The 10233-nt window shown below is 43.3% G+C and overlaps 1 protein-coding gene across 1 annotated transcript; it reads left to right on the forward strand.

Annotated features, from left to right (window-relative positions):
- The first annotated feature begins 1572 nt into the window (after positions 1–1572).
- c14h6orf47 (chromosome 14 C6orf47 homolog) lies at positions 1573–9961 on the forward strand. Its single transcript, XM_068332224.1, has 3 exons — positions 1573–1788; positions 5753–7076; positions 8214–9961. The coding sequence occupies exon 2, from the start codon at positions 6182–6184 to the stop codon at positions 7073–7075; it is 894 nt and encodes a 297-aa protein (XP_068188325.1). The 5' UTR covers positions 1573–1788; positions 5753–6181; the 3' UTR covers position 7076; positions 8214–9961.
- Positions 9962–10233: the final 272 nt, after the last annotated feature.

A 10233-nucleotide genomic window follows, 5' to 3' on the forward strand; every position in this document is an offset into this window, starting at 1 on the left:
ATCAGTCGACACCAACCTGATCCAACCACTGGTGGAATACATAACTGGGTCGTTTTTAATTTTACTGTCATATATTACAAAATAACGGACATGGGGACAGATTTATGTTATAATTGTGCTCGTCCCTCTAAGTGCAGTAATTGGGTGCACCTGTAACAACCACAGATCAGAGCACATGGTGAGGGCCCCCGACCCCCCCACCTTTGGCTCCACATTAACTGGAGTAACGTCTCTGAAGCCATGGAGGACGTGAAGATGTAAACCAGTTGTGAAGAACTGAAGATCTTCCTGGTGACACGGCTCCAGTGGGTTGATTTAACAGCTCGGTGTGAATAAAGGTTCTCTGGTCAGAGCTCCTTTATTCAGGTCAGCCATGCTGTCCTCACTGGTCTGTCACCGTTTAACCAGTCAGCAAGCATTTACCAGCAAGAACTTCACAGGCTGGTTTCATTTTAAAAAATAACTTTCATCAGTTTGCATTTACATTTTTTGAAGTAAATTTGGCTAAATATTAAAGACCTGGACGACTGGAGACGCCTGAGCACAGGGTCTGAAAACTACCATGGTTCTATACACACACACACACACACACACACACACACACAGGTCACAGCCCCTGGCCTGAAGTGATGGGGCTACTTGGGGTCCCTGATGTCATCAGGCCAGCAAGTTTCCTCATCTTAGTACCCCTTCCTCACCTGATCGGTTGCTATGGGGACCCTCAAGGTGGGGTGGGGGAGTGAAACCTGTTCAAGGAGGTTAGGGGTGGGGTGAGTGAGTCGAACCTGCAGGGAGTGGGGAGGTATGGGGAGGTCACTCAGGTTTGGGGGGAGTCAGTGGTGGTTCTGGGGGGGGGGGGGGGGGTGCTGTCAGAGCTGACTTTGCCCCCTCTCCAGTGCCTTCTACACACTGAACTCCCCACACTTAAAATGTGCTGGCTGAGCAGGGACGTTAATTCAGGGGTCCCCCCGGGTTGATTGTTAGGGGAACGCTGTAGCTTCCTGGGGGGGCACAGACATGAATGGAGTCTGAATTATTCAGCATTTCATTAATACAATAATATTAATATAATAATATATCTTTAACAGAATTCTGCTTCAGCTTTGATCTGGACTTTTCCTTAAATTTGTATTCAATTTAATAAATTATATCTATAAATGTATAGAAGTTAAAGTGTATGGAACACGAAAAAGAAAGGAATTCTTTTGGCTGGTCACGTGACCACATAAGCCGGAAGTCAAAACGGAACTTACCGGTTACGTAACGTGACGTAAAAATGTTCCAGAGTAAACTACAAGCCCCAAAAACTAAAACTAAACTCAAATATAAAAATTATCGTCACTGAAAAAATACAAATACTTCACATAAAATAAATCTGTAAAGATTATACGTGATCTTTCTTTGTCTACTGTTCTCCATCCCGTTGACATTATATGCAAATTGTTCCTGAGTGTTCCTGAGGACTAATATCATATAAAGTGTTTTCCTAAAGGTTAATACCTGGCTGACAGAATGACACTACTGGCGGATCTAAACCGAGCCAACTCGGTACTGACCCGCTGTGATTTTATTTTGAAGGTCCACACCGATCCGGTTCTCCGCGTCCTTTGTTCTGTTAACGGCAGCGTTCCGGGGACGGGGCAGACCGAGCGGGTCCCGGTTAGCTCTGGATCCCAACGGTAAATAAGTCGGTGCGTGTTCAGCTGGCGGCAGAAGGTCGAGTCTTCCTCGTGTTTCACGGAAACGGGACGTGCTAGCTGTGTGCTAACAGGCAGAAGCTAACCGGAGGTGAGTCCCGGTGTGTCCAGACGTCACCAACAGATCCAACAGCGTTTAGTGTTAATTTGTTAGCATGTGTCAAACCAACTTGCAAAATGTTCTCGATAAAAAACAACCGATATGATTTATTGACGAGAAAACAATCGTTATTGGACCAGAGCGGCGTTAGCTGGTGTTAGTGATGTGTTAGCTAATGTTAGCTAGTGTTAGTGATGTGTTAGCTAGTGTTAGTGATGTGTTAGCTAGTGTTGGTGATGTGTTAGCTAGTGTTAGTGATGTGTTAGCTAGTGTTAGTGATGTGTTAGCTAGTGTTAGTGATGTGTTAGCTAATGTTAGTGATGTGTTAGCTAGTGTTAGTGATGTGTTAGCTAATGTTAGTGATGTGTTAGCTAGTGTTAGTGATGTGTTAGCTAATGTTAGTGATGTGTTGGCTAGTGTTAGTGATGTGTTGGCTAGTGTTAGTGTTGTATTAGCTGGTGTTAGTGATGTGCTAGCTAGTGTTAGTGATGTGTTAGCTAGTGTTAGCTAGTGTTAGTGATGTGTTAGCTAATGCTAGTGATGTGTTAGCTAATGTTAGTGATGTGTTAGCTAGTGTTAGCTAGTGTTAGTGATGTGTTAGCTAGTGTTAGTGATGTGTTAGCTAATGCTAGTGATGTGTTAGCTAGTGTTAGCTAGTGTTAGTGATGTGTTAGCTGGTGTTAGTGATGTGTTAGCTAGTGTTAGTGATGTGTTAGCTAGTGTTAGTGATGTGTTAGCTAGTGTTGGTGATGTGTTAGCTAGTGTTAGTGATGTGTTAGCTAGTGTTAGTGATGTGTTAGCTAGTGTTAGTGATGTGTTAGCTAATGTTAGTGATGTGTTAGCTAGTGTTAGTGATGTGTTAGCTAATGTTAGTGATGTGTTAGCTGGTGTTAGTGATGTGTTAGCTAATGTTAGTGATGTGTTAGCTGGTGTTAGTGATGTGTTGGCTAGTGTTAGTGTTGTATTAGCTGGTGTTAGTGATGTGTTAGCTAGTGTTAGTGATGTGTTAGCTAATGTTAGTGATGTGTTAGCTAGTGTTAGTGATGTGTTAGCTAGTGTTAGCTAGTGTTAATGATGTGTTAGCTAGTGTTAGCTAGTGTTAGTGATGTGTTAGCTAGTGTTAGCTAGTGTTAGTGCTGTGTTAGCTGGTGTTAGTGATGTGTTAGCTAATGTTAGAGATGTGTTAGCTAGTGTTAGTGATGTGTTAACTAGTGTTAGTGATGTGTTAGCTAGTGTTAGTGATGTGTTAGCTAGTGTTAGTGATGTGTTAGCTAGTGTTAGCTAGTGTTAGTGATGTGTTAGCTAGTGTTAGTGATGTGTTAGCTAATGCTAGTGATGTGTTAGCTAGTGTTAGTGATGTGTTAGCTGGTGTTAGTGATGTGTTAGCTAGTGTTAGTGATGTGTTAGCTAGTGTTAGTGATGTGTTAGCTAGTGTTAGTGATGTGTTAGCTAGTGTTAGTGATGTGTTAGCTAATGTTAGTGATGTGTTAGCTAGTGTTAGTGATGTGTTAGCTAATGTTAGTGATGTGTTAGCTAATGTTAGTGATGTGTTAGCTAGTGTTAGTGATGTGTTAGCTAATGTAAGTGATGTGTTAGCTAATGTTAGTGATGTGTTAGCTAATGTTAGTGATGTGTTAGCTAGTGTTAGTGATGTGTTAGCTAATGTTAGTGATGTGTTAGCTAATGTTAGTGATGTGTTAGCTAGTGTTAGTGATGTGTTAGCTAATGTTAGTGATGTGTTAGCTAGTGTTAGTGATGTGTTAGCTAGTGTTAGTGTTGTATTAGCTGGTGTTAGTGATGTGTTAGCTAGTGTTAGTGATGTGTTAGCTAGTGTTAGCTAGTGTTAGTGATGTGTTAGCTAATGCTAGTGATGTGTTAGCTAATGTTAGTGATGTGTTAGCTAGTGTTAGTGATGTGTTAGCTGGTGTTAGTGATGTGTTAGCTAGTGTTAGTGATGTGTTAGCTAATGTTAGTGATGTATTAGCTAATGTTAGTGATGTGTTAGCTAATGTTAGTGATGTGTTAGCTAGTGTTAGTGATGTGTTAGCTAGTGTTAGTGATGTGTTAGCTAGTGTTAGTGATGTGTTAGCTAGTGTTAGTGATGTGTTAGCTAATGTTAGTGATGTGTTAGCTAGTGTTAGTGATGTGTTAGCTAGTGTTAGTGATGTGTTAGTGATGTGTTGGCTAGTGTTAGTGATGTGTTAGCTATTGTTAGTGATGTGTTAGCTGGTGTTAGTGATGTGTTAGCTTGTGTTAGTGATGTGTTAGCTAGTGTTAGTGATGTATTAGCTAATGTTAGTGATGTGTTAGCTAATGTTAGTGATGTGTTAGCTAGTGTTAGTGATGTGTTAGCTAGTGTTAGTGATGTGTTAGCTAATGTTAGTGATGTGTTAGCTAATGTTAGTGATGTGTTAGCTAATGTTAGTGATGTGTTAGCTAGTGTTAGCTAGTGTTAGTGATGTGTTAGCTAGTGTTAGCTAGTGTTAGTGCTGTGTTAGCTGGTGTTAGTGATGTGTTAGCTAATGTTAGTGATGTGTTAGCTAGTGTTAATGATGTGTTAGCTAGTGTTAGTGACGTGTTAGCTAGTGTTAGTGATGCGTTAGCTAGTGTTAGTGATGTGTTAGCTAGTGTTAGCTAGTGTTAGTGATGTGTTAGCTAGTGTTAGTGATGTGTTAGCTAATGCTAGTGATGTGTTAGCTAGTGTTAGCGATGTGTTAGCTGGTGTTAGTGATGTGTTAGCTAGTGTTAGTGATGTGTTAGCTAGTGTTAGTGATGTGTTAGCTAGTGTTAGTGATGTGTTAGCTAGTGTTAGTGATGTTTTAGCTAGTGTTAGTGATGTGTTAGCTAATGTTAGTGATGTGTTAGCTAGTGTTAGTGATGTGTTAGCTAATGTTAGTGATGTGTTAGCTAATGTTAGTGATGTGTTAGCTAGTGTTAGTGATGTGTTAGCTAATGTTAGTGATGTGTTAGCTAATGTTAGTGATGTGTTGGCTAATGTTAGTGATGTGTTAGCTAATGTTAGTGATGTGTTAGCTAGTGTTAGTGTTGTATTAGCTGGTGTTAGTGATGTGTTAGCTAGTGTTAGTGATGTGTTAGCTAGTGTTAGCTAGTGTTAGTGATGTGTTAGCTAATGCTAGTGATGTGTTAGCTAATGTTACTGATGTGTTAGCTAGTGTTAGTGATGTGTTAGCTGGTGTTAGTGATGTGTTAGCTAGGTTTAGTGATGTGTTAGCTAGTGTTAGTGATGTATTAGCTAATGTTAGTGATGTGTTAGCTAGTGTTAGTGATGTGTTAGCTAATGTTAGTGATGTGTTAGCTAATGTTAGTGATGTGTTAGCTAGTGTTAGTGATGTGTTAGCTAGTGTTAGTGATGTGTTAGCTGGTATTAGTGATGTGTTAGCTAATGTTAGTGATGTGTTAGCTAATGTTAGTGATGTGTTAGCTAATGTTAGTGATGTGTTAGCTAATGTTAGTGATGTGTTAGCTAATGCTAGTGATGTGTTACCTGGTGTTAGTGTTGTGTTAGCTAATGTTAGTGATGTGTTAGCTGGTGTTAGTGATGTGTTAGCTGGTGTTAGTGATGTGTTAGCAGCAGCTAGTGTTAGTAATGTGTTAGCTAATGTTAGTGATGTGTTAGCGATGTGTTAGCCGGTGTTAGTGATGTGTTAGTGATGTGTTAGCTAGTGGTAGTGATGTGTTACTGATATGTTAGCTAGTGTTACTGATGTGTTAGTGTTACTGATGTGTTAGTTAGTGATATAGATGTGTTAGTTAGTGATATAGATGTGTTAGTGATATAGATGTGTTAGTGATATAGATGTGTTAGTTAGTGATATAGATGTGTTAGTTAGTGATATAGATGTGTTAGTTAGTGATATAGATGTGTTAGTTAGTGATATAGATGTGACCTTGATCCTGAAGATGGATGAATCAATGCCATCTCTTTCATTTGCAGGTATGAAGAGGGGAGATGTTGTTTTGGAGACTGGAAAACCTTTCAGTCATCCCTGCAGGGACGTTTGATGACCTCTGTTAATGATCAGAAGCACTTGTCCACTTAGCCTGTTCAGCTAGCTGCTGCTAACTTACTGCTCGAGCACAGCTGAACCAACTCGACGCTAACAGTCCAGGTGTTGTTGGTTCAACCAAAGGTAGAAGAGGGACATGAGTTCTGATCAGGTGCTCAAACACACACACACAGGTGTGTGTTAGTGATCTGGGTCCTTGTGAACAGGCTAAAGCAAACTGCACTTGCATGCCTGTGAGTACACACACTGAACCAGATCGTTGTGAACACACACACACACACACACAGTGCCTGGCCGATGTGAGCCAGTGGACCTGACAGTCCCTTCCAACACAACTGGAACCGCTCTGAGGAGCCATGGCAGCTGTTCTGGGTAAGGCGTGGACATGGGCGTACCCCAGAGGCAGCGCCACGGTGTCGGAGAAGACCACAGCGACAACCGCCGAGGGACAGAAGAAGGGTGCGGGGTGGATTTCTTGGATCTGGGGAGGTTGGAGAGTCAGAAGTGAGCAAGCGAGCTCGGGAGAGGAGTTCTGGGAGGCGCAGGAGAAGCTCCACCCGATGGAGATCGAAGATGTGCGTGTGTGCAGACAAGAGCCGGAGACGCCCTCAGAGCCTGTTTCCAAATGGTGGAAGTATCTCCCAACTTCTTACCTTCCATGGCCAAGAAAAACTGAGTCATGCCGACCGAAAGAAAGAAGACAAAATGATAGAAAGGAGGATGTGGGCCACCTGGAGGCTGACGCTGACTTCTCCGACTACGGAACGCCGCCTCCGTCCCCTACGCCTCCGTCTCCATTGACGTCTCCGTTTCGACTCTTTGCAAACAGCTGTAAGGTGGAGATCCTACCCGAGCACCACGAGATCTGCTTCAACTTCCTGCGCCACCTGTTTGACCTGTGTGTCGTGGGCTTCCTGTGGACCGTGTCCCCCCCTGCCAAGCTGATTTTGGAGGTGGTGGGGGTCCAGGGAGCTCTGAGACTGTGGTTTCATGGCATGGCCATGTTCATAGTCTCCACTGTTGGAATGGCAGGATTACTGTGGTTGATCCAGGAGTATCTCCCTCAGTTTGCCCTGATCTACGGTGTCGCCCAGGCGTTGGTCATCTCTGTGAGCGTTCGACAGAGCGTGATCCTCTCTGTGGAGGACAACAAGGATGAGGAGGCCGACGGCACTGATGCATTGAAAGACAAAAGTGATCGTAAGGAACTGGACGTGTCTGTAAAGGACGAGGCCAAACCCGAAACCTAAGGTAAGCCCCTTCAGTCCTCACAAAACGTTCTTTAATTCTTTTAAAGTTCACATTTCATTAGTAAGTTACATCAAAAAATTCAAGTATAATAATTACAAGAGTTAATTTTAGGTCTGGTGTTCTTAAAACAATGTTTAAAAGTGGTGCCAGTTACCTCCAGGTGGAGGTCCAGTGTGCTGGTTCAGACCTGATGAGTCCTCCTCACCCCCAACAGCCAACAAGACAAGACGTGACTCCTGAGTCACAGCCAGTCCAATAATGTAGCCTGTAATAAATTCTTTCCAGGTAGGGATATAGTAGTATGTAGTAGTATCTCATCGTCTGAAGGCCGACCACATCCTGTAAATCATGAGTACTACCTAGAGACATGGGAGAACATGGAAACCAGTTGTCAGGTGGAGTGAACTCAGGACCTCCTGACCACCAGGTGTCACTAGTTAGTTTAGTAGTTAGTCTGTCAAGGTGTTTCTTCTGCTCAGAGGAAGGACAAAGATCAGCTAGGCAGACATGTTTCCTCTTTTGACTTGTTAACAGGGGAAGGAAAACAGTCTCTATGTCAGTTCTGCTGTGTCAGCTGCACCCACCTTCTTGTCTTCACATGACAAGTAGCGTCCGTTAGCTGGATAAACAAGTTCAACCACCGCCTCTTGTAAATCTGTCAGAATGTGACAGAAACCAGGGCCACCGTCAAAAAGAAGAGTTGAGATTTTTAGTAGATTTTCTTGTATTAAATTTATTTTTATAGTTTGATCTGGAATACATATTGTCCTTCCTGTGCAGCCACCCAGTGTTGAGTACACATCAGACAATGTGCTCATCAGGATGCAAATCATCAACATGTGAAATAACTGACAACTGTCATTTTGCATAGATCAGCATCAGTTCTTTTGCATGATATATACGTTGAACACGGGGCTGTCACAGATCTAATTTTACTACTGTTGTATCACACGTCCTGTGGTGTTGATCTGGGGGACATGGGAAGGCTGGTATCTGGAGGTCCTATTGTGTGTTCTCTTTTACAGGAATGCTTTTCCTGTACACACACACCTGTTCCTGTACACACACCAGCATGTGGTCAGTGTGTGACCACTGTGCTTCAGTTTACTTGTTTAATAATTTCCCCCTCCCCCACAGACGGCGAGAGTGGAGTTCAGAGGAATGCACAGACATCAGTCCACCCTGACCACACAACCTCCAGACGTTCACTCCAGACTCGCTGCACACTGTTCTGTGGTGTGACAATGGACTGGTTATGATTTTGCACACTTGCTAAAACAATAATTTGTACTTTTGTCACTTTATATTCAACACTATTGTTTAGTATTTTATGGAGGGCTGTCTATATTGAACGTGTTGTATTCATTCTATCACAGGGGTCGGGCGTGACAGGAACCATGAATGTACCAACGATTCCTGTCACATCTAAAAGTATGTAGTGAATACTTTGCATTGTATTTTATTTTCACTTTATTTCCTCTGTGGGAAGAGGATTGTAATGATTCAGTTGGAAACAGGAGCCTGGGTGGGACGAGGTACTTGGCTTTGCTGCATTCTGGGTGTTAAAGAATTGGCTAATTGGAATGTAAAGCATCCAAATGAATGAGTTACAATCCCAGAAGTTGTGGACACCAACACATATGCAAACCACTGCCTTAACAAAAACTGCTTATAAAGTTTAAACATTCAAATAGATGTGTATTGTGAGAGAGCAGCACTCTTCCAACAGACCCACAGGGGGTGTGTAGAAAATGTACCAAAGCTCCAGGGTCACGGGGTCCTCAAGAAACGCTTGTTGAAGTGAAGTCCACAGTGGCAGTGGTAGCATCAGCCCAACTGAAGCTACCACTGCAGGTCCTGAGGGACCTGCTCCCTCGACAGGAAGCACATTCAGAGACTCCATGCCGCCTCCTGTCGGACTGTCATGGATCTCACTGGGACCCCCTTCTAGGACTTCAAACCCAACAAGAAGCCACGGCTGCTGTGACTCCCGTTGGTCGACTGTCCCATAAGGGTCTGGGTTCTTGAGTTCTTTGTGGTGAACAGCTGATCGTTTTTAATCATTTCAGCGGACGTTGGGACTGAACCAGCGACTCCACGTCACCAGGCTGCTGGAGTTCTTCACTTCATTAAGGAGAAGCAAAGTTAGCAAAATGCAGTTTGTGACAAACTGTTCTGTTTGGGGTTCATTGGGGATGTGGTAAGTGTCATACGTGTTATTTGTTCACATTGTTTGTCCCACAGGGATGTGAACATAGTTCATGAGTGGGAGCTAAACACACAGACATTTAAAGCCAGGAGGGGGGAGGGATCGTGACTCGATTGAGCAGACGTCACAGAGGACCGACCTCCATGTTTGTTCCTGTTTCCTTCAGACTCCACCAGCGTTCACCCCCGTTGGTAACCTTTTAACTGTTCACCCAATAAAATCCCATTGGAATCCTAAGTCACATTCAGATCTGGAGTTCCTACTAAACCCAGGGGCAGTAGTGTTTGTGTGATGTCACCAGTCCCTCCTTTCAGGTACAGAACTGTTCAGCTCTCAGCATTGTTCTTCTGATGTTACCTCTGCTGGCTTTGGTGACTCTATGATGTGTTCATTTACCTGCAAGGTTGCTAGAAATTCCTATACACTATGTTTTTGAATAAAGAAGTTATATGATTGTCAGCACCAACTTTTTACACAATGTTTAACTTGTGGACTTCAAAACTCTGAAAGTGGTTTAGATTTTGACAGCGTGGTTTAGTGTGGAGAACACTCTTCCTGTCCAGGTGTGACGTCATTTTCTGAAGTTTATTTGCTGGAGCAGGAAGTCCAGGAAGAACGACGAGCAGGTTGGTGAGGTACCAGATCTTTGTCCTGTCTACCTGCTTTATGGTTCTGAGTGTTGACGGAATACGATCTCCTCTCACGCCACAGGCCTACGGAGAATACAGTGAAGCTGTTTGAGGCTTATTTTCACTGAACGGGGGTCGGGTTCCATTGGTTGTTGATGTGAGGTCAGTTATCCAATCCCAGAACTCTGTAGGGGTTCAGGTTCCACTGAGGACGCCCTCTGGTTTTGGCATCTTGGTCATTTAACCTTTGACATCACGGCTGGCTTTAGAGCTGCCCCCCCCCCCCCATAATAACACTCCCAGCACGCAGGAACTGGGT

The sequence above is a fragment of the Antennarius striatus genome, chromosome 14 (genome assembly GCF_040054535.1).
Source record: "Antennarius striatus isolate MH-2024 chromosome 14, ASM4005453v1, whole genome shotgun sequence".
NCBI lineage: Eukaryota > Metazoa > Chordata > Actinopteri > Lophiiformes > Antennariidae > Antennarius > Antennarius striatus.

What these genes read in the sequence shown, in the direction of transcription:
- c14h6orf47 (XM_068332224.1), top strand. Translation starts at nt 6,182, where the DNA reads ATGGCAGCTGTTCTGGGTAAGGCGTGGACATGGGCGTACCCCAGAGGC.